Source organism: Mobula birostris, chromosome 6 (genome assembly GCF_030028105.1).
Source record: "Mobula birostris isolate sMobBir1 chromosome 6, sMobBir1.hap1, whole genome shotgun sequence".
Lineage (NCBI taxonomy): Eukaryota > Metazoa > Chordata > Chondrichthyes > Myliobatiformes > Myliobatidae > Mobula > Mobula birostris.
Genome location: NC_092375.1, coordinates 83,051,859 through 83,076,252, shown reverse-complemented (window position 1 = coordinate 83,076,252; position 24,394 = coordinate 83,051,859). Strand labels below are relative to the sequence as shown.

The following is a 24,394-nucleotide window of genomic DNA, read 5'->3' as shown; positions in this document are numbered from 1 at the left end:
GGAAGCAAGCTTAGAAGTGATTTTTAAAGGGGAATTCAATTGCTGTTTGAAAGGGAAGAATATGAACAGCCATAGGTAGAATTTGATCCTTTCCACAAAAAGCAATCGCAGACTGGACCAAATAACCTTTTTGTGTACACTGATTCTAGGTAAATAAAAGGCATTGGTAATTTAATCAAGTATCTGAAAAGTTCATAAAATGTAAAGGTTTAGGCTGATCAGTAAATGCAGAAGAAAACAAGGAAATTCGGACACAGTAGTTCATTCTCTTGGGTTTCTCTGACCACTTTATTGACCTGATGTGTCTAAAAGTTGTTGGGATATTCAAGGTGCATTCAGCTATTAACAAGATATCATTTATAAGTTATAAAGCAAGGCTGACAGAATTTGCAAAGATTAGTAAAAAGTTAGCTTTCTTGTTGGCCTGATAGTTAAAGATTTTGCCTGGGTTAGAGATTTCGCCTGGGTTAGTGTGAACCATACGAAATTTGTTCTATTTTCCCATTGATGATTAATTTGTTGTTCTTATAGAAGGCTAAAGGGGAAAGGGAGTGCAAAAAGTTGTGGAGACCCTGTTCAGGGAAGGAAGAAATTGATTAGTGTCTGGTGAACTGTAATCCATCATAGTATTCTATGAGTCACGCAAAACAACAATATGACTCAACAATAGGAATGTTCTGGCATTTGTGAAACTCTGAGCAAGAGTTGATAGTTCCCAAAAAGAAGCGAGATATTGGAATGAAAAAAGAAAGTCCAAAGCTGTGACTACAAACTGACGGTGCGCTTCTCCACATTGAATAAAGGTGCAAGACCTAAGACCATAAGATGTAGGAGCAGAATTAGGCCATTTGACCCATCGAGTCTGCTCTGCCATTTCATCATGGCTGATCCAATATTCCCTTCAGCCCCAATCCTCTGCCTCTCCCCTTATCCCTTCATACCTTGAAAAATCAAGAATCTATCAGCTTTAAATACAAGACCATGAGACATGGGAGCAGAATTAAGCCATTTAGCCCTTTGAGTCTGCTCCACCATTCAATCATGTCTGATCCTTTTTTCCCATCCTCAACTCCATATATACATAAAGACTTGACTTCCACAGCTGCCTGTGGCAAAGAATTCCACAGATTCACCACTCTCTGGCTAAAGAAATTCCTCCTCATCTCTGTTCTAAATGGACACCCCTTTATTCTGATGCTGTGTCCTCTGGTCATAGAATTTCCTAACATAGGAAACATCCTATCCATATCCTCTCTATCAAGGCCTTGTACCATTCTGAATTCTGGTGAATACAGGCCTAGAGCCATCAAACGTTCTTCATATGACAAGGCAATCATTACTGGAATCATATTCGTGAACTTCCTTTGGACCCTCTCCAGTTTCAGCACGTCTTTTCTTAGATAAGGGGCCCAAAACTGTTTGCAATGTTCCAAATGAGCCCTCACCAGTGCTTTATAAAGTCTCAACATTACATCAATATTACATCCTTGCTTTTAATTCTACCCTGAAAAAAGAGAATCCAAAGCTGTGACTACAAACTGGTGGTGTGCTTCTCCACATTGAATAAGGGTGTAAAACCTAAGACCATAAGATGTAGGAGTAGAATTAGATCATTTGGCCCATTTGCTAACAAGAATGCTAACATTGCATTTGCCTTCCTCACCACAGACTCAACCTGCAGATTAACCTTTGGGGAACCCTGCACAAGGACTCCCAAGTCCCTTTGCACCTCAGTGTTTTGTATTTTCTCTCCGTTTTAAAAAAAAATAGGCAACCCCTTCAATTCTACCAAAGTGCATGACCCAAAACTTCTCGACACTGTATTCCCTTTGCCATTTCATTGGCCATTCTTCAAATCTGTCTGTCTTTCTGTAGCCTGTCTACTTCCTCAAAACTACCTACCTCTCTGCCTATCTTCATTTCGTCTGTAAACTTTGCAACAAAGCCATCAATTCCATTATCCAAATCATTGATGTATAACATAAAAAGAATTGGTTCCAACTCAGACCCCCGTGGAACACCACTGGAAGTCACCAGCAGACAACTAGAAAAGCCTTTATTCCCATTCTTTGCCTCCTGCCACTCAGCCACTGCTTTATTCATGCTAGAATCTTTCTTGTAATACCATGGACTCATAGCTTGTTAAGCAGCTTTGTGTGTAGCACCTTGTCAAAGACCTTCTGAAAATTTCAAGTATACGGCATCAACCAATTTTCCTTTGTCTGTCCTGCTTGTTATTTCTTAAAAGAATTGCAACAAATTCGTCAGGATAGAATTTCCCTTAAGGAAACCATGCTGACCATGGCCTAATTTGTCATGTGCCTCCAAATATCCTGAGATCTCATCCTTAATAATCGACTAAAACATCTTCCCAACAACTGAGGACAGAGTAACTGGCTTACAATTTCCTTTCTTCTGCATCTCTCCCTTCTTGAAGAGCAGAGTGACATTTGTGATCTTCCAGTCTACCAGAACCATTCTAGAATCTAGTGCTGCTTGAAAGACCATTACTAATGCATCCAAGATCTCTTCAGCCACCTGTTTCAGAACTCCGGGGTGTACACAGTCTGGTCCAGGTGACTTATCTACCTTCAGACCTTTCAGTTTCCCAAGAATCTTCTCTCTAGTTATGGTGACTTCACACACTTCATGCTCCCTGACACCTGGAATTTTCACCATACAGCTAGTGTCTTTCAAAGTGAAGGCTGATGCAAAATACTTACTCATTTTGTCCACCTTTTTGTTGTTCTCCTATTATTACCTCTCCAGCATTGTCTTCTGGCAGTCTGATATCCACTCTTAACTCTCTTTTGCACTTTATATATCTGAAGAAACTTTTGGTATCCTCGTTAATATTATTGGCCAGCTTACTTTTGTATTCCATCTTTACTTTTTAATGACTTTTTTAGTTGACTTCTGTTGGTTTTTAAAAACATCTCAATCCTCTAACTTCCCACTAATTTTTACACTATTATATGCCCTCTCTTTAGCTTTTATGTTGGCTTTGTCTTGTTAGCCATGGTTGTGTCATCTTTTCTTTAGAATACTACTTCCTTTTTGGGAAGTATATATCCTGAGCCTTTCCGAGTTGCTTCCAGAAATTCCAGCCATTGCAGCCCTGCTGTCCTCCCTGCCAGTGTTCTTTTCCAATCAATTCTGGCTAACTCGTCTCTCATGACTCTGTAATCCCCTTTACTCACTAAAATATTGATACATCTGACTCTCGTTTCTCCTTCTCAAGTTTCAGGGTGAATTCGATCATTTTATGATCACTTCTTCCCTAAAGGTTCTTTTACGTCAAGCTCTAATCAATTCTGGTTCATTGCACAACACCCAATCCAGAATAGCTGATGCTCTAGTGGACTCAACCACTAGCTGCTCTAAAAAGCCATTTCTTAGGCACTCTAGAAATTCTCCATCCTGGAATCCAGCACCAACCTGATTTACCAATCTGCCTGTATATTGAACCATCCCATAACTTTGGTAACACTGCCCCTTTGGCATGCATTTTCTATCTCCTATTATGATTTCTAGACCCACATCCTTACTACTGTTTGTACTGCTTGGGGGTATGTATACCACTCCCATTATGGTCTTTTTAGCCTTGCAGTTCCTTAGCTCTATCCACAATGATTCAACACCTTCTGACCTTACGTCATCTCTTTCTAGTGATTTGATTTCATTTTTTTACCAACAGAACAACACAGTCCCCTCTGCCTTCTTGCCTGTCCTTTTGGTACAGCTATAGTCTTCTTTCAGCCATGATTCAGTGATGCCTACAACATCATACATGCCAATCTGCAACTGTGCTGCAAGTTCATCTACCTTTTCTTTTTCAATCTTTTTATTAGTTTCATAATAATAAACATATTATGAAACAAATAATATGATACAAAGTTATTGGGAATACATTGTTGTAATTGACATAGTTAAATATAAACCCACTTGACACTTAAATGTTAAAACTCCCAATCATACAGGATACAGATGAACAATATAAAACAAAGAAAAATATCTAAAAAAAATAAAAATATAACCCCCCCCCCCAAAAAAAACTAACCTAAACAATGTTAGATTACGAAGACACGTAGTCCTCTTTTATTGTCATTTAGTAATGCATGTATTAAGAAATGATACAATATTTCCTCCGGTGTGATATCACAAGACACAGGACAGACCAAGACTGAAAAAAAAACTAACAAAACCACATAATTATAACATATAGTTACAACAGTGCAACAATACCAGAACTTGATGAAGAAGTCCATGAGCACAGTAGAAGTTCAAAGTCTCTCAAATGTCCCACATCTCACGCAGATGGGAGAAGGAAGAAAACTCTCCCTGCCATGCCGACCACAGTCCGACTCTGAGTCATCGGAAAGCTTAGAGCTCTGATCAGTTCTCCGACACCGAGTACTGAGCGCCATCTCTGTCTGAACGATTCGACCTCCTTCTTGGTCGCCAAAAGCAGGCAAGGCTGGGGATTTTGAGGCCTATTCTCCGAAAGATTCCTGACCACGCAGTAACGACAGCAGCGAACGAGCGTTTCAGAAATTTCTCCAGATGTTCCTCTGTGCTTTCATGTCCATTCTCCATCAAATCAGAATTGTCCAAGGCCCCTATTTAACAGATACAATATCATTTTTCACCGGAGGGCTGCTCACACGCAGGCGCGCCATCTTCTCCTCCCGCTAATCAACTAAACTAAAAAAAAGACATGGGTTATTATGAAACATCATAAAAAAAAAAGGAAGCATTAGCGTCGACGACTCCGTTCCTTATCTACCTTATTCTGTATATTGCTTGCATTCAAATACAACACCTTCAGTACTATTCAGCCTTTTCGGTTTTGGCTGCCTTTTACGTTGCAGCTCATCCTGTTGACTGCAATTTTGCCCCACCAACAGCCTCTCTTCACTATGTATTGCCTCTGTTTGTAAACCAGCTACCTCATCTTCAGTACTATTATTCACGTTTCCTATGATACTTCTTGCATTGAAATATATGCAGCTCAGGACACAAGTCACACCGTGCTCAACCTTGATTTCTACCTTTGAGGTGTTACCAAAATCTGGCTCCACAACCTGTCCACTAACTGTTCTGGCACTCTGGTTCCCATCCCCCTGCAACTCAAGTTTAAACCCCACCATTCAGCATTAACAAATTTTCCCACTGGATATTAATCCCCCTCCAGTTCAGGTGCAAATGTCCCTTTTGTACAGGTCCCACCTTGCCTGGAAAAGAGCCCAATGATTCAAAAATCTACCCTCCCTCCTAGACCAACTCCTTAGCCAAGTTAAAAAAACTGTATAATCTTCCTAGTTCTGGCCTCACTAGCACGTGGCACAGGTAGCAATCCTGAGATCACAACCCTGAAGGTTCTGCCCTTTAACTTAGCAACTAATTCGCTGAACTCCCTATGCAGAACCTAATCACTCATCCTACCCATGTCATTGGTACATACATGGACCACGACTTCTGGCTGTTCACCCTCCCACTTAAGAATGCTGAGGATTCAATCCAAGCTATCTTGGACCCTGCTACCTGCAAGGCAACAGACCATCGGGGAATCTCATTCTTGCCACAGAACCTCCTGTCCATTCCCCTAACTAACAAATCTCCTATCACTACAGCGTGCCTCTTCTCCCCCCCCCCCTCCGCCACCCACCCCAACTTCCCTTGTGAGTTACAGAGGCAGAATTGGTGCCAGAGACCTGAACACTATAACTTTACTTTGTTAGGTCATCCCACCTGACAGTATCCAAGGAGGTATACCTGTTGTTCAGGTGGTAAGAACACTTTAAGGTTCATGTATCCAACGTTTAAAAAGTATTTTCAAGAATCGTAACTTGACTTTAAGGGCAAAACAATATGAAATGGTGTACTCTATTCTGAATAATAAACTTGCAGCTGTAAAGTTTACAATGGAAGAGGGAGGACTATATTTGTATACACGAGGAAATCTGCAGATGCTGGAATTTCAAGCAACACACATAAAAGTTGCTGGTGAACGCAGCAGGCCAGGCAGTAATCTCTTACTAGCTCTTCTTTCAGTTAGTCCTGACGAAGGGTCTCGGCCCAAAACGTTGACTGTACCTCTTCCTAGAGATGCTGCCTGGCCTGCTGCATTCACCAGCAACTTTTGTGTATATTTGTATAGTTCTGTACATTATGACGAAAAGGCAAACATCATTGACAGGCTGAAAGTTGCACATCAGGTTTAATGAGGAATTGTGAAAATAAACACAGCAGTTGCCTGGTTGAGTTGAGGCAACTGCAATGTATTTTCAAAACAGTAATTGTACCATAGTTTTAAGTGTTCTTTCATGTAACACTTGAAGTTTTACCAAACCTTTCATAATAACTCGCATGTGGTCCTGGTCAGATTTCTACTGTTCATTTAAAGTCCAGATTACCAAATCAAGTGAGTAGTTTGTGGCCAATTTTGCATCCATCCCAAAATAATCTTGGAGATTCTCAGATTGACTGGTGCCTGCAAAGTTTAGCCGGCAAGTAGAAGATACTGTGTGGCTGGAGTTTCCTTTCCACAGTGTTGAGTTGTGATGCAACAAGCAAAGTTTCATTCCTTTGTACTCACTTCGAGTATGTGCATCAAAGATTGCTTCTGCATTGTGACACAAAATTGGCAACTTTCAGCCTGTCAATGTTGTTTGCCTTTTCATAATAATGAGCAGAACTATACAAATATACAGCATTTCTCACAATGGGGAAGCAACCTTGGATGCAATCAGTGTACAGTATATTACATGTATGTGATGAAAATCTGCAATTAATTTGTGTTGTAACTGAGATTGGATTGGCAAAATTAACCAAATAATAAATTTCATTGTAATAATAAATTATAAATTCTTCCAATAGAACCCTTAATCAAAGGATTCATACTCATAATAGTATCTAACAGGTCAGCCTCCAATATGTAAGGAAAATTACTTAAATATTTTTGTAAAAAATATCTAACTTGAAGGTATTGCAGAAAGTGTGAGTATGAAAAAGAATATTTATCAATTAATTGTTCAAAAGACATCAATCTATCTTCCTTAAATAAATCCAAAAAAGAATTAATACCTTTATTTTTCCAAAGTAAAAATATTGGATCACTCAAAAAAATAATTTTAATTGCTTAAAAAAGTAATTTTGGTAAATTAAACTACAAAGTTTAAATTTTTTAAGAGGGCCATTTTGTTGAAGTGGAAGGATACATCAGCTCCCACTTTGTCACAATGGTTCTCTCAAGTGATGCTATGTCTTAGTTTGGAGAAATTAGAAGTCGAACCTTTGAACCTTTATTTGATTTTGAGAAAAGATGGGGCTCATTTGCTTGTTGTTATCATTTGAGTTAATTGATATAATTTTTCCACGATCTAATTGTAAATTTTTTTAGTATATTTTCTTTTCTTGCTGGCAGTTTGATGTTTATTTTTAGAAGCTTTTTGTATGACTCCGGGGTTGTACACCTAATGGGTTCTTATTTTTTTCCCTCACTTTTCTGCTTAGTAGGTTTTTTTTGTTATCACAAAATTTTTCAATTTTTAAGATAACTTTTTTTTGAGGCATTGTAAGTGTTGTTACTTCGATGTACTTGTTATTTTTCCTGTATATAACAATAAAAAGATTTGAAAAGAACAAATAATAAATTTCACCTACTGGCTCTTAGTGTAACATCACTGAGTTACTGATCTGAAATATTGCTATTCACTGAATTAGAATGATGTCAGTAAAGCCTCAAGTTCCTTTAGGATTATATATTTGGTGCCTTCTTGCTCCCAAATCATTTATTTATCAAGCTGGATAAACATCCATAAATATTAAATATTAAAGAATTACCCCCTACCAGCCCTTTACTGAGTTGTACAGTTTGCCACCTAAGTTAAGACTCATAATATTTCAATCTTTCTATGTTGTAGCTTGGCTTCCATTTCTCAATCACTTCTGTATTTAGAGCTTTTCAGTATCTTCTACTTTAGATCAACGTTCTCCCTCCTACCATCTCCTCAACTACCATTCACTCTATTATTTCCTAGCATGTTTCCATTTTTCCTAGTTATGCAATTTAATCCAGGAATTTGGAACACTCAAGTTACTTACCAGGGACAATGTAGTCATGTATTCTGTGCCAAAAGACACAATTCACAATCCTTGTAAGTAAACTGCTTTACTTGTCAGTAGCAAAATTGACTGGGTGCCAGTGGGCATGTTACACTGCTCCTCCCGATCTCAATTCAAATGCTGCCAGCATCCTTTATTGGCAAAAACTTATGAAATTTGGATCAAATAAAGCCAACTAAAAAGTTTCACATCATTACCCTAATTCAGTTTTTTAAAGCTATACATGCAGTAGGGAGTCTTTGGTGAACAGGTTTGACTGCTCGTTCTCCCTACGAATCAATATTCTTGCAATACATTGAGCCAACAAAGAAATGCTAGCACTGGAATAGTTGTCACAATTTCCTGGTTGGTCTGCTGGATATTTTAGTTTCAATGGCCTGAATTAAATTGAGAATGGCTGGTTTCTTCCCACATCTCAAAGACTTTGAAGGAGTGCTAGGGTATCTAGTTATTGTATTCTAGTATGAAGGGGATAGCAGAATTGGGCTTGGGGGGTGGGGTAGTTAATGGGAATGAAAATGGGATTAGTTCAAAATTGTTCCTGATTAGCACAGGATAAGGCCAAAGGGTGTGTTCTGTTCTATATGATGCTCTGACTTTCTCATGGTTGTCCAAATCTGGGAATGTTTAATGGAAATGACTCTTACTTTTAGGTTTCCAGATTGAAAAGGGAGCTGGCACAGATGAAACAAGAATTGCAATGCAAGGAGAAAGGCGTAGAGACACTACAAGAGTAAGTTTGGTATTTATCTATAGTTATAACAGCTATTTTTTTGGGGGGGGAGTGTGATGTGGCGCTTCTTATTTTCAAATTAACCTTTTGCTTAAAAAGAAATAAGGCTATTTTTATCCCTTGGCTTTGTGTGACTGAATGAAAGTCTTGCTACAGCTCTCTCAGCATTACATCAGTAATAGGAACTCAAAATATTAAATTAAATGTATTTTGAAAACCAGAACAAAATGTCACAATTGTAAGTTTCCTGACTCTCTCCTTGTCTCAGCATGGCCCCTTTTTAGTAAACGGCTCTACTTCGCTAGTTTTTAACACTTATCTACTATGGTAAGGTTGTGCACTGAATGTGCTTCAGCACAATGGACCAGTAACGATGCTGAGTTATCAAAGCGATTACTCGCATGGGGGGTATCTTTTTCCCATTAATAACATGGCTGCCAGAAAATACCTTTGATTATTGTTGAAAAAATTTTTTTTTCTGCGTTGCTGTATGATTTGAGATGACATCAATGTCTGTCCCTTGCATCTTAATTAGCCATCTGTTTAACATTTTGTAACTTTACAACTGATCTTTTCCTCTCAACAGTAACTCTTCAGATTTGACTTTCCGAGTCACATAAATCTGACTTGGTTCTTATCAGTCTGAGAGGAGCTGCAGTTCAGAATCAGGTGGATTAACACAGATATACATGTGAAATTTAGTTAATTCAAGTTACAAATATAAATTGTGCAAAAGGCAAATAATGAGGTCGTGTTCATGGACCATTCAGATATGTAACGGCAGAGGGACGAAGCTCTTTCTAAAACAATGGATGTGGGTCTTCGGGCACCAGTACACTCGATTGCAGCAAGGTGAAGAGGACATATTCTGGGTAGTGAGGTCCTTAATGCTGGGTGCCGCCTTTATGAGGCGCTGCCTCTTGTAGATATTCTCGATGGGTGGGGGTGGGGAGGGTTGTACCTGCGATGAAGCTGGCTGAGCCCGTAACCTTCTGCAGCCTTCTGCAATCCTGTGCATTGAACCCTCCGTGCCGGGTTGTGACATAACCAGTCGAGACTCTTTGGTGGTGTGTCAAACTCCTCATGAAGTAGAGCTGCTGGCCTGCCATCTTCATGACTGCGTCAGTGTGTTGGGCCCAGGGTAGATGCTCTGAGATGTTGACGCTCGGGAACCTGAAGCTGTTCATCTGTTCCCTCAATAACTCCTCGATGAGGACTGGTGTGTGTTTTCTTCACTTCCCTTTCTTCACCGCCACAGTCAGTTGTTGAGTTGAGTGTGAAGTTGCTGTGACACCACTCGTACTGAAAGGACAGGTAGGTGGGCAGTGGGTAATGGAATGGTTTTGTTGTTTAACCAAATCTGAAATCAAATGCTCAGAAAGAAGATGTTGAATCCTTGTAGTTAGAGTTATGGAACTGCAAAGGTAAAAGACCCTGATGGGAGTTATATATAAGATTCTGAACAGTAGCCAGGATAGATAAAGGAGAGTCAGTGGATGTCGTTTACTTGGATTTTCAGGAGGCCTTTGACAAGGTGCCGCACACGAGGCTGCTAAACAAGCCAAGAGCCTATGATATTACAGGAAAGATAGTAACATGAACAGAAGGTTGGCTGATTGACAGAAGGCAAAATGTGGGAATAAAAGGAGCCTTTTCTGTTTGGCTGCTAGTGCCTAGTGGTGTTCTGCAGGGGTCGGTGTGGCATGCATTGCATTTCACGTTATTTGTTAATGATTTGGATAATGGAATTGATAGTTTTGTGGTCAGTTTTGTGGATGATCTGAAGGTAGGTGGAGGGGCAGGGCAGGTAGTGGTGAAGATCCAGGGAATCTGTGAAAGGACTTGGAGAATGGGTAAAGAAGTGTAAGATGGAAAACAGTGTAGGGTCATATATTTTGATAGAAGGAATAAAGTGTAGACTATTTTCTAAATGGGGAGTGAATTCAGAAATGGAGGATTCCCAAAACACACACAAGATGCTGGAGGAACTCAGCAGGTCAGGCAGCATCTATGGCAATGAATATTTGAGGCTGAGACCCTTTTTTAGGACTGGCCAGAGTGAAAAAGGGAGGCGAGGGGTAGGAGGACTAGCGAGAAGGTGATGGGTGCAGCCAAGTGGGTGGGAAAGGTAAAAGGGCTGGAGAAGAAGGAATCTGATAGGAGAGGAGAGTGTGAGCCATGAGAGGAAGGAGGGGCACCAGGGAGAGGTGATGAGCAAGTGAGGGGACAAAGTGGTGATAGAAGAAAAAGGGAGGGGAGGGGAAAAAAGCTGCCAGAAGGAGAAATTGTTGTTTATGCCATCAGGTTGGAGGCTACCTAGAAGGAATATGAGGTGTTGCTCCTCCATCCTGAGGGTAGCTTCATCGTGGCAAAATAGGAGATCATGGACTGACATGTCGGAACAGGAATGGGGATAGGAATTAAAATGGTTGGCAACCGGGAAATTTCGCGGACGGAGCAGAGTTGCTCGACAAAGCAGTCACCCAATCTGCTTTGGGTTTCACCAATGTAGAGGAGGCTGCATCGGGAGTACCAGGTATAATTTATGACGTAAGTAGATTTTCAGGTGAAGTGTTGTTTCACCTGGAAAGACTGTTTGGGGCCTTGAATGGAGGCAAGGGAGGAGGTGAATGGGCAGGTGTAACATTTCTGTTGTTTGTAGGTATAAGTGCCACGAGGGAGATTAGAGGGGAGGGATAAGTGGGCAAGTGAAAAAGGTTAGTGAGTAAATTGATTTGGTAGTAAGGAAGGCAGATGCATGGAGATGATGTTTAATATAGTGAGGGAGTCGAGGACCAGAGGAGAGAGCCTCAAAATAAAAGGTTGTCCCTTCAGAATAGAGATGAAGAGGAATTTCTTTAGTCAGCAGGTAATGAATTTGTGGAATTTATTGCTACTGATGGCTGTGGAGGCCAAGTCATTAGTTATATTTAAAGCAGCAGTTGATAGGTTCATGATTAGTCAGGGTGGCAAAGGTTACAGGAAGCGGGCAGGAGAATGGAGTTGAGAGGAAAATTAAATCAGCCATGATTGAATGGCGGAGTGGACTTGATGGGCTGAATGGCCTAATTCTGCTCCTGTTTTATGTTCTCACCAGCTGATCCGTCTCACTCCTTTACATCTCCTGAAATTTTGCCAATGACAGTGGTGTCATCAATGAATTTGTAGATGGTGCTTGACCCATGTCATATTGTCATGTAGTGTGGTGAGAGTAGAGCAGTGGGCTAAAGACTCATCCTTGAGGTGTGCTTGTGTTGATCCACAGTGAGGAGGAGATGTTAGTACCAATCTGAGCTGACTGTGGCCTTCTGATAAGGAAGTCAAGGATCCAGTTGCAGAAGGAGGTACATAGGCCCAGCATTTGAAGTTTGTTGATTGGTAGTGACGGGAAGATGATGTTGAACACCAAGCTGTAATCAAATGAATGTTTTGTTGTTGTCTGGGTGCTCAACGTCCAAGTTGTGTCCACTGTAGACCTGTTGTGGTGATAGGCAAATTATAGCGGGTCCAGGTCCAGATCCTTGCTCAGGCAGGAGTTAATTCTAGCCATTACCATCCTCTCCAAGCACTTCAGTACAGCATGTGCGACTGGAACTTGTCGATAGTTTCTGAGGCAGCTCACGCTGCTCTTTTGGGTACCGGTGTGGTTGATCTCCTTGTGAAGCAGGTGGGAACTTCTGACTGCAACAGTGGGAGGTTGAAGATGTCCTTGAGCACACCATCCAGTTAGTAGGCACAGGTTTTCAGTGCCCTACCTGGTACACCTTTGGGGCAACGCAAACAAAATGCTTGAGGAACTTAGCAGGCCAGGCAGCATCTACGGAAAAGAGTAAACAGTTGACATTTTGGGCCAAGACCCTTCATCAGGGCACCTTTGGGGCTTGACTTCTTGTGTGGGTTCACCCTGTTGAAGGATGTTCTGATATTGGACTCCAAGCTGGAAATCATAGTCATCGGATTCTGTGGGGATTCACACTGGGGAAGTGTTATTGTCCCTTTCAAAACATGCATAAAAATCTCAGTTAATGAAAACTTTAATTTTTATAGATAATCTTCTCTGTGTTCAGAATGAGAGAGGTAAAGAGGCTGGTTCATGCTGCAATTTCCAAATGCTGGCATTGAATAGTCTCATTGTACTTGTGGGTCTTGAGTCCAGCCACGATCCTGGGTAAAACTAGTCGACAGCTGAATAATTTTAAAGAGAGACTTGATGTGTGTAGGTCACTTGTGTATGCAAGTTCTGGTCTCACTGCCTGCAGGTCATTATGGAATGTCAAAAAATTAAATTATGCAAGGTTAGCATTGTGACCAACCCTTGTGCAAGTTGGACACAGTTTCTCCTACTTCCATATTCATATGATTTCTCTCTATGATACACAAAAAGTCTGGTGTATATAGTCCACTAGCTATTAGCCCACCAGCAGACCATCCTCCCACCCAGCCTCCCAGCATTCCACTGCTATTTGTGAGATATCATAAACCTGACCCAACAATGCTGGACGAAGTTCCACTGAGATGGCTTCAGAAATCTGAATGCCCATGAGAGGGCATTTTGCTGTATATAAATATTTCTCACCTAAATCCTGAGACAGATGGTTGATGGGTGGAATGCAAATAACTTGTCCATCTGAATGAAGATACTTCATGACTATCAAACTAGGGTGCAGAACTGGGGATGAAATTTTATTATTAAATGGGGCACCTATAAACCACTAAATTACTAATGTAAACAATATTAAATATGTAGCAATGCATTGGAAAAGGAAATAGATTTTTGCTCAGAAAGTAAGTTTCAGTCCAGGTGCAGTTATTCTTGCGAGGCGTGAAACACAACTTGGCCGAGAGTAAATTATTAAGCAGTGCGCTTGAAGCAGAGAAACACTGGGGAGTAGTAACAACAATGTAAACATGTTCAGTGCCACAATAGAACAGGAAGATAATAAAGGAGAGGGATTGCTGGGATAGAGGAAACTCGCCCAGCTAAGCTGGAGTGGACATTTGATGAGAGTGTGTATAGATCGGGCACAAGAAAGGTTCCAAATGAATTCCATCAATCTCTGAGCTGACATGAATATTTTGTGCAGGTTGTAATACAGAAACAATGTAAGGATGTCTCAAAGGAAATTTCCAATGGCAGTAGGAGAGAAGATTACCAAAACATACAAAGGCTTTTTAAATGTATTTTTCTTCCGGCCTCTGTAGTGATATGAAGCAGGGATAAAGCTGCTGAGAAGAGAGAAGGTGAACTAATAGTGGGGAGGAGTATCGTAGAGCTATTGACTCAAGTGAAGGTGTAAAATTAAGGAGAGTATGGATATAGGGATGCTTAGAAAGCAGAGATGATGAGGAAGGAATGTTTGTTGGAATGAAAAGTTGCAGTGGGACTTGCAGTGTAGGTGTTGGTGCAAACTTAGTGGCTTTAGGGATTGATGGAAGCATATTAAAATTTTCCAATTAAGCAAGAGGGGCATTAATTATACACTTCAGGAAAAGATGAGGACTCTGAGGAGCCGGCTGAGCTGCATTAGTGACTATTGACAGGCAGCACTCGCGTCTATTGTGATGAAGGGCTTTGAGATGATGGCAATGGCTACATCAGGACTCCTGTTGAAGGGTCTCGGTCCAAAATGTCAACTGTTTATTCCCCTCCATAATAAAGGAGAAGGATTGCTGGGATAGAGGAAACTCGCCCAGCTAAGCTGGAGTGGACATTTGATGAGAGAATGTGTAGATCTGGCACAATGTCTGTCTGGCTTGCTGAGTTCTTCCAGCATTTTGTGTTGTGATCAGGAGAAGATAAATGGATTATACAGACTGGCTGATCTGCAGTTGTATTTTATTTTATTTAGAGATGGAGCCCGCACTGCCCATGTGACCAACTAACCTAACAATCTGTATGTCTTTGGAATGTGGGTGGAAACTGAAACCCACACGGTCACAGGAAGAACATACAAACTCCTTACAGACAGCAGCGGGAATTGAACCAGGGTCACTAGCGCTGTTATAGCATTGCGTTAACTGCTATACCACTATGCCGTCCCAGTTTCTGGGTAGGAAATGTACTGCTAAATATTTGGACAATAATGACGGGGGAAGGAATCCCCAATAAGTTACGATAGAAATGGGTCATAGTTAGAGAGGGAATTGGGAAACTAGAGTGTAGCTTTGCTGCTGACCATGATGTTAAAAAGATATCTACATTAAAGTAAATAAATCTCTGTTGTTTCAACCCCAACCCACCATCCACTAGTAAGGTTTTAACAAAGTGGCTGAAAGTTTAAAATCTTTAAACTTTACAGTCTTGGTAGATGCCTTTTAGCTTCTGCTGGTTCTTTAAAGGAGTATATTACTAATTCCATCTCCCCCACTCCCCACCCCCGGCAGCTCTTTCCCCACATTTCTGCAAATAGTTTTGCTTTTCAGGAGATATCACACTCCCATTTGGGTGTTACTATTGAATGTATTATATTCCAGATCACGACTGGCTGCTTAAAAACAACTTCTCATCTTCCCTCTGGATCCTTTCCCAAAAATGATCACAAACAGAGTTATAGGAAGCATTGGAGAGAAAAATATGATTTTTTTCCCCTTGGTAATTGGAGTACAGAAACCTCTGCCAGAAATTAGTGTTGAAACCTATCCATGATAGTGGAAATAGATAAATATGATACTGAAGATTCTGGAGAATAAATAAGAGCGGATTATAGACCAGATTCAGGGAGAAGAACACTGGATGGCATACTTTAGTGCAATATCTGCTGGTGCTTTTCATGAACACATAGTTACAGCTGAATTGTGTCTTAACTGTAACATTTCATTTAGTTCTGTCGCTGTCTATTAGGATTACAGTGGTACTAGAAAGTCTGTGAACCCTGTAGAATTTTAGAAACATAGAAAACCTACAGCACCATACAGGCCCTTCGGCCCACAAAGTTGTGCCGAACATGTCCCTACTTTAGAAATTACTAAGGTTACACATAGCCCTCTATTTTTCTAAGCTCATGTACCTATCCAAAAGTCTCTTAAAAGACTGTATCGTATCTGCCTCCACCACTGTTGCTGGCAGCCCATTCCACGCACTCACCACTCTCTGCGTAAAAAAACACAAACAACTTACGCCTGACATCTCCTCTGTACCTACTCCCAAGCACCTTAAACCTGTGTCCTCTTGTGGAAGCCATTTCAGCCCTGGGAAAAAGCATTTGACTATCCACACGATCAATGCCTCTCATCGTCTTGTACACCTCTATCAGGTCACCTGTCATCCTCCATCACTCCAAGGAGAAAAGGCCAATTTTCTCAATTTCCACACAAGTATGACCTAAAATGTGACCAGACCTTTATGCAAGTTATAAAACTAGATAAAGATATCCCAATTAAATAACACAAAAACATTATACTTGTTCATTTATTTATTGAGAAAAGTGATCCAATATTACATGTGTTTGATGGAAGAAGTATGTGAACACCTGGGGTAATGCCTTTTACAAAAGCTATTTGGAGACAGGTGATCCAATCGATGAGATGAGATTGGAGGTGGGGGTTGTAGAGGGGCCCTGCCCCATTTAAAAAATAAAGTCAGGTTACTGACAGAGCCTGCTCTTCTCAAGAAAGATCTGTTTATATGCACCACGCCTTGATCAAAACAACTTCCAGAGGACCTTAGAAGAAGAACTGTAGAGCTGCATGAAGCAGGACAAGGCTACAAAAGCATTTCCAAAGCCCTGAGTGTTCATCCGTCCACAGTAAGAGAAATTGTCTACAAATGGAAGAAACTTAGTACAGTTGCTGTTCTCTCTTGGAGTCGGCATCCTGCAAAGATCACACTAAGAGTACAACGTGCAGTGTGGAAGGAGATGAAAAAGGACTCAAGGGTAACAGCAGAAGACCTGCAGAAATCTCTAGAACTTGCGAAAATCTCTGCTCATGTGTCCACCATAAGAAAAACACAAGAGCAGGAATGGTGTTCGTGGAAGGACACCACAGAGGAAATAGCTGCTCTCCCAAAAAAAAAATTCTGCACATCTTAAGTTTGCAAAAGACCACCTGGATGTTCTACAACACTTCTGGGACAAAGTTCTGTGGACAGATAAGGCAAAAGTTGAACTTTTTGGCAGAAATGCAGTTTGCTATGTTTGGAGGAAAAGAGGCACTGCACATCACAACCAAAACCTCATCCCAACTGGGAAGCATGGTGGAAGGGTCTTTCATGGTTTGGGGCTGCTTTACTGCCTCAGGGCTTGGTCAGCTTGCAATCGTTGAAGGAACAGTGAATTCAAACTTCAGAGACGTTTTACAGGAGAATATCAGGGTAGCAGTCCATCACCTGAAGCTTAATAGAGGTTGGATAATGCAACAAGATAATGATCTGAAACAAGAGTAAATCAACAATAGAATGATTTAAAAAGAAGAAAATTTGTGTTTTGGTATGGCCAAGTCAGAATCCTGACAATCCTACAGAAATGTTGTGAAAGGACCTGAAGCGAGTAGCTCGTGCAAGGAAGCCCACCAGCATCCCAGAATTGAAGCAGTTTTCTAGGGAGGAATGGCCTAAAATTCCTCCAAGCTGACATGCAGGACTGATCAACAGTTACCAGAAATGTTTGGTTGAAGTTATTGCTGTACATGGGGGTCACACCAGTTACTGAAAGCAAAAGTTCACATACTTTTTTCCAACAAATACATGCAATGATGGATCATTTTTCTCAATAAATAAATGAACAAGTATATATTTTTTGTGTTATGTATTTAATTCAGTTCTTTTTATCTAGTTTTAGGACATGCACGACAATCTGGTCACATTTTAGGTGTGTTTATGCAGAAACAGAGAAAATTCTATAGGGATCACAAGCTTTCTAGCACCACTGTACCTAACTAGATGTGGAAGGGTCATTTTATTTCAGGATAGCATGACATGCAGGATTTCTCTATATTAAATCTATACTAATACATTAACTTGTACTAAAAGCACTTGATTACTTGCTGTACTTATTGATAGATTGTATCAGTTTAACAAACTAGAAGGGACCAGGGCACACCACTCTCCATACTCCTCAGTATCATTTTGACAAATTGTCTATTTCCTTCGCTTTATGAACGTGTTTAACACTCTTTAGGAGCAGAGGTTTATGTACTCCAATCACAAAGGGAAAGGTTTGTTTTCCTCTCTGACATTTATTATAACACTGTTTGAAAATAAAATATTGAAGCAGAATTGGGCCAATTGGCCAATCAAGTCTATTCCGTCGTTTGATCATGGCTGAATTATTTTCTCAATGCCATTCTTCTGCCTTCTCTCTGTAATCTTCCACTCCCTTACTAATCAAGAGCCTGTCAACTTCTGCTTTAACTATGCCCAAATACCTGACCTACACAGTTTCCTGTGGCAATGAATTCCGCAGGTTTACCACCCTGTCAAGCTAAAGAAATACTTCATCTCTATTCTTAGGGGAAGTCTTTCTATTCTTTGTCTGTGCCCTCTGGTCCTAGACTCCTCCATTATAGGAAACATCCCCTCCACATCCATTCTATCTAGACCTCTAAATATTCAGTAAGTTTCAATAAGATTCCCCCCCCCCCCCATTCTTCTAAATGCCAGTGAGCACAGACTTGGAGCCATCAAACACTCCTCATACATGAACCCTTTCATTCTCGGGACATTCTCTAATCCTTACTTAGATATAGGGCCTATTAACTGAATATGTTCCTGATTATTTTTGTGAAGAGCTGTTAATAAGCTTGGATGTAAGCTGATTTCTTGTTGCCCTGATGGTGGTCAGTGAGCTGGCCTGTTGAATTCTTCAAAAGACTGTTGGCATGATTTCTGACTCCAGGCATCTGTTTCTCTAAAAGATGGACTGATTAACAGTAAACATTCAGCCGTGTTGCCAGTTTCTGAAGGGTTTTAGAGTGGATGTTCATCTTTCTCTTTCTGCTGTTCATTGGCAATCAAAAGTATTTTTAAGCACTAGAAAGTCACAGTGTATCTTTGCCCTTCACCTGCATCTCTGAGTTTTAAAAAAAAACTCTTGCTGTGGCAATGATTTGATAAGAGGGATTAGATTTATTCATTGGTAATAAGTTGGTTCTTAATTTTAGATATTATAGTTTTCTGTGTTTTTGGTGTATCTTTCTGTACATCTGAGTAAAGATAGCTGTCACAAAACTGCAAGCTGTCATATTTTATTGATGTACTTTCTCCATTGTGCCATTGCTTTAAACATATTTATTGAAATAGTAATTAGATAAACATCAGAACTCTGTGAAAACTTAAGTAAGCAATGAATTGTCCCATATAATTTGTGATCGAAAACAAGTCACTTATTTAAGCCTGTGAATGTTTTTAACCACGGGAGCCACACAGATTGCTTAATCATAAATTCATTGCAGAATTGGAGGCTTGATGAAAGGATAGTGATTTTCACATTTTTCACCTTTCACAACTTCATCATTTCAAGTGCCATGTTCCCTGCCAAATGCTCTGCTGATACATTTTTAAAATTACATTTGCTTGTAAATTATGAAGTTAAATTCATCCACCTGATCACACAATGGATCCACAAGATTGTTGCTCTGTGTAATTTTAAATGTAGACTTTTACCACCTGGAATGTTATGAAGTTACCCATCAAAGTTGCTTCAAAGTTCAAAGTAAAATTTATTGTCAGAGTACATACATGTCACCACACACAGCCCTGAGATTCATTTTCCTGTGGGCATACTCAGCAGTAACTGTAAACAGGATCAATGAAAGAGCAGAAGCATAGAAGACAACAAACTGTGCAAATATAAATAAATAGTAATAAATAACAAGAGCATGAAATAACAAGATAAAGAGTCCTTAAAGCGAGATCATTGGTTGTTGGAACACCAGAAATGGAATGTGTAGCTATGCTTTTGTGTTCAAGAGTCTGATGGCTGAGAGGTAGTAATGTTCTTGAACATGGAGTTGCAAGTCCTGAGTCACTTGTACCTTCTACCTGTTAGCGACAGCGAGAAAAGAGCATGGCCTGGGTGGTGAGGACCTTTGGATGCTGCTTTTCTACGGCAACTTTTCATGTAGATGTGCTCAATGGTTGGGAGGGCTTCACCTGTGATGTAATTGGATTTTGTTTAAACTTGCCTCTAATTTGCGCATGTATGTCTTTTATCTCCAATTGGGACGTGTATATGTTTAGGTAACAGCCTCCCTTTAAGTTGAGGACAGGTGCTGACAGTCATTTACCAATGTGTCTTGAAAATTGTCTCAGTGTCAATAAAAACATTGCCTTGTGCTATAAAGACAACTGCGAGGGGTGATTGATAAGTTCATGGCCTAAGGTAGAAGGAGTCAATTTTAGAAAACATAGCACATTTATTTTTTTCTACACTTACACACTTAGTTCAGCGGTCGTGGAGCATACAGATCCCTTCTTTGTAGAAGTCAGCGTCTTGGACCGCCAGAAAGTGGTCCACAGCAGGGGTGATTGATATGTTCGTGGCCTACGGTAGAAGAAGATGAGTTAACTTCAAACTTTCTGCGTAACCACTCAGAGTTGAACTGCACGTGTATGTAACGAGAGCTGTATAACTCACCTCCTTCTACCTTAGGCCACAAAGTTATCAATCACCCCTCGTATCTCTGCTCAGGACTTTGACATCATCTAGGATCAAAGAGCTGAATAGCCTAAATTGGTTTCTATTTGGTATGTCCTTACGTCAGGCAAGCTTTTTCACTGAGCTACAGAACTGTTAGAACAGCTAACCTAAGGCCCAGGCAGTGTACTAAAGAATACCATTGTCTTTGTAAAGGGACGTGTGGGAGAGGGAGATGGAGAGAGAATTGAAGCAGAATGGAGTGTGGTGGAGGTTGGTAATGGTGGACAGTGTTTCAGAGATAGGATATTGTACATTATTTGACGACAGACAAAATTGATAAATAAGTCTTCTCTAGGCCTTGTCCAGAGTGTAATTATAAAATCTAAGACTTCTAAGCTTTAAGAAAGTACTTGAGGGTGAGCACCTAAAAATGTAAATGAATTGCGAGTATGATATACAGATTTACCATACATTTTGAAAAAGAATTGCGAAGGTTGGAGCTGCTATGTATTCAAATTAAAACCTCTTGTCTTTTTGCTTGTTTTTTTTTAATTCTCTAACTTTACCTCAGTTTCCTTGGATACAATTATTTCTCTGTCAAGATTTTATTTTATTCTTGAACTGCCAAAGTGCACAGTACCATTGGAAATTCCCTCAAGTGTCGCTGCTCCATAGGTTTGGAAATACGGGAAGAGATTGGTAAAAGCTGCTGGTAAAATTATAGGCTGCAGGAAGAGCAGTTTTCCGGGTAAAGCCAAATTTAATTATACTGGAAATCTTTACATACAGTTAAAGTTATTTGCTGAATAGAACTTAATAAACTATATCTGCTAGCCTGTCATCTCTGTAATATTGCCTGTTATTAAGCTCACCTTGGCAGTTGACGTCTGTGGCGAGATACGTTAATATTCCGTAGCTTCATCAGTGCCAACTGTTTCTGCTGACCCATGTCATATACAAGAACTTTCAAACCTTTTGTCTTGGTTCTGTAGGCTCAAAGAATCAATCTTGTGCAAGGAAATCAGAATGGTTTTCATAATGAGTATCAGTTGCCTGGGCATGTGCAAAGTGCTGTTCATTGTTGGTTCATACCATTTTCAGGAGTCTATTGTAGTACACATTGAGATTGTTCCCTTACCTACTTTAGTTAGTGAGGGCTTTATTGTCATTGCTCAGGAAAATGAGATTGCAGTGCTTCTCCATCCAGTTTAAAAAAAGCATTCTGGCAATCCAATTTTACCTAGACACCGTTTGATACTGAGGACGTGTTCCTTGGAGGTGGAGTGCTATGTAACTCAGCGATATGTTGGGTCATTATAATGTTACGTAAGTGGACGTGTGTGCCTGAGTTTAAAAGAAGTCAAACCTGAGATGTAAGATATTTTATGTATACACAGTAGTTCGTGGAGTGACAAACACACAAATAAGCCTAACCTGTACATCAGTGGACTAGCAACACATTGCAGCTGCAGCAGAAGGAAGCGGATGGTGGTTACATCTTAGAGGAGGGGCTAGGCTATGGGCCCTCCTCGAACTTTAGCTTCTTCTTCAAGGAGGCTTCGAGATTTGACTGCCTTTTTTTAAGGTTTTCTCTCATGAAGCAGTTCTTGGTAGCAGGAAATCATGTCGAGAACACCTCTCTTTCCCTTATTGCTTTGCTTCCAGTCAGGATCATTATCGATGAACGGGTCCATGATTTGTGCGATCGTGGTGGTGCCAGTGCTGTGGAATTTTGTGGTGAGGTTTCTTGCTGGTGTTTCCTCTTCTCCATCCATGTCCTCACAGATTCACCCAGGATGCGTTGCTCGGCCAATTCTCGAAGCTCTTCATTATTAAGGCTCTCACCATGAGAGTGCAGATTCCACCCACGGGGCATCCATTGTTGTAGGCTGTGCCTTTTCCTCAGTGACTGGTGGCTGTGGTTCTCTTGTCACGGACATTTCTTTGAAAGAGGTCTTTATTGCAAGTGGCTTGCAGTCAATGAATTATGTTAGGATTGGTTTTGTTTTTATCGATGTTTTTAACATTTTGTAATATTAAAAAATCACCAAGTCTAGTTAGAGGTCCTACTTATGTGTTTTGTTGAATCAGTGAAAAATACGCTTGTGTTTTCTCCTTGTAGTCATAGTTGCAGAAGTAGCACAGAAGCTGTTTTGATTTAAATATTGCAAAAAGTTTTTCCATTCATTGATTAATGAATTATGCTTAAAACAAGGCAACTATTTGGAACATGTTGAAAGTGGGACATTCAGAAAGGGTAGATGCAATAAGTTTTGTAAAATAAAGTAGGCTGATGTCTTGCAGGTTAGGCATCATGCGAAGGTGTCGCGTGACCTAATTGAATGTCAAATATCATATGCTCAAGTCAACAGGGCAAAAAAAAATTGCTTTTATATAGACCTTAATGACCCCTGTTCCAAAGCTTTTTACTCTTAATGAAGTACTTTTGAATCCTCTGTTGCACTGGAGATTTACAGAATGTTGACTAGATTGGAAGACTTCAGGTGTGGGGAGTGAGTTGGTAGGCAGGGTTAGTTTTCCCTGGAGTAAAAGAGATTGAGAGATGACTTGATAAAGATATATAAGATTTGAGAGATCATATAGGGTAAATAGACAAAATATTTTTCCCGTGGTAAGAGTGTCAAAAAGGAGAGGGTACAGGTGAGTGGAAACAGTTATAAAGAGGATAGGAGGGGCCACACGTAGAGTAGTTGATATCTGGAATGCTCTTTCAGAGGAGATGGTGGAGCTGGATAACATTATTATGTTTAAGAGACATTTAGATAGACACTTAAATAGGTAAGGTATCAAATAATTCAAGATTGTTTAATGTCATTTCCAGTACACAAGTATAAATGAGAATGAAATAATTGTTACTCCAGACCAGCACAAAAAAAGCCCAATAGGATAAAGTATAGAATAATAACAAAAATATAAATATGTAAGGTAGCTTATGGAATACAGTGTTGAGAAATGTATGATAGTGCATTTTGATAAAAGGAACACTAATGCAGGCTATTATCTAAATAGGGAGAAGGTTCAAACATCAGTGGTGCAAAGGGACTTTGGAGTCCTCATGCAAGTCTCTCAGAAGGTTAATTTACAGGTCGAGTTTGTGGTGAAGAAGGCAAATGCCATGTTGGTATTTATTTCATGGGAATAGAATATAAAAGCAAGGAGATAATGCTGAGGCTTTATAAGACACTTATTAGGCCACACTTGGAGTATTGTCAACAGTTTTGGGACCCGTATCTTAGAAAGGATGTGTTGTCATTGGAGGGAGTCCAGAGGACGTTCATGAAGATGATTCTGGGAATGGAGGGGTTAACATATGAGGAGTGTTGGACAGCTTTGGGCCTGTATTCTCTGGAATTTAGAAGAATGCGGGGGGATCTCATTGAAACCTACCGAATGTTGAAAGGACTAGATAAGGTAGATGTGGGGAGGACGTTTCCTATGGTGGGGGTGTCCAGAACTAGAGGGCACAGCCTCAAAATTGAGGGACGATCTTTTAGAACTGAGGTAAGAAGGATTTTTATCTAACCAGAGAGTAGTTAATCTGTGGAATGCTCTGCCATAGTCCAAGTCCGTGGGTATATTAAAGCTGGAAGTTGATGGTTTCCTGATTGATCAGGGCATCAAAGGATGTGGTGAGAAGGCAAGTATGGGGTTGAGTGGGTTCTGGGATCAGCCATGATGGAATGGCGGAGCAGACTCGATGAGCTGAATGGCTTAATTCTGCTCCTATGTCTTATGTGTTCATAAATTGACAATAGGCACAGGACTGTCTGTAGATAAGGTGACTGACAGGGAATTATAAAGTAGGGGTGGGATTGTGGGTGAAGGTGTTGATCAACCTTACTGATTTGGCGAAGTAAGAGTTTGGTGCTCCCGGCGTGGATGCTATGTTGCCTCCTCCCTGATGGGAGTGGGGCAAAGAGGCCATGAGCAGGGATGC

At 40.4% G+C, this 24,394-nt stretch overlaps 1 protein-coding gene across 1 annotated transcript in view; it reads left to right on the top strand.

Moving 5' to 3' along the window:
• wwc3 (WWC family member 3) overlaps positions 1-24,394 on the top strand; it is a 247,807-nt gene that overhangs the window by 138,972 nt on the left and 84,441 nt on the right. Inside the window, exon 5 of the mRNA XM_072260748.1 lies at positions 8,781-8,860. Coding sequence (XP_072116849.1) covers positions 8,781-8,860 — 80 coding nt within the window. The remainder of the gene's footprint in view (positions 1-8,780; positions 8,861-24,394) is intronic.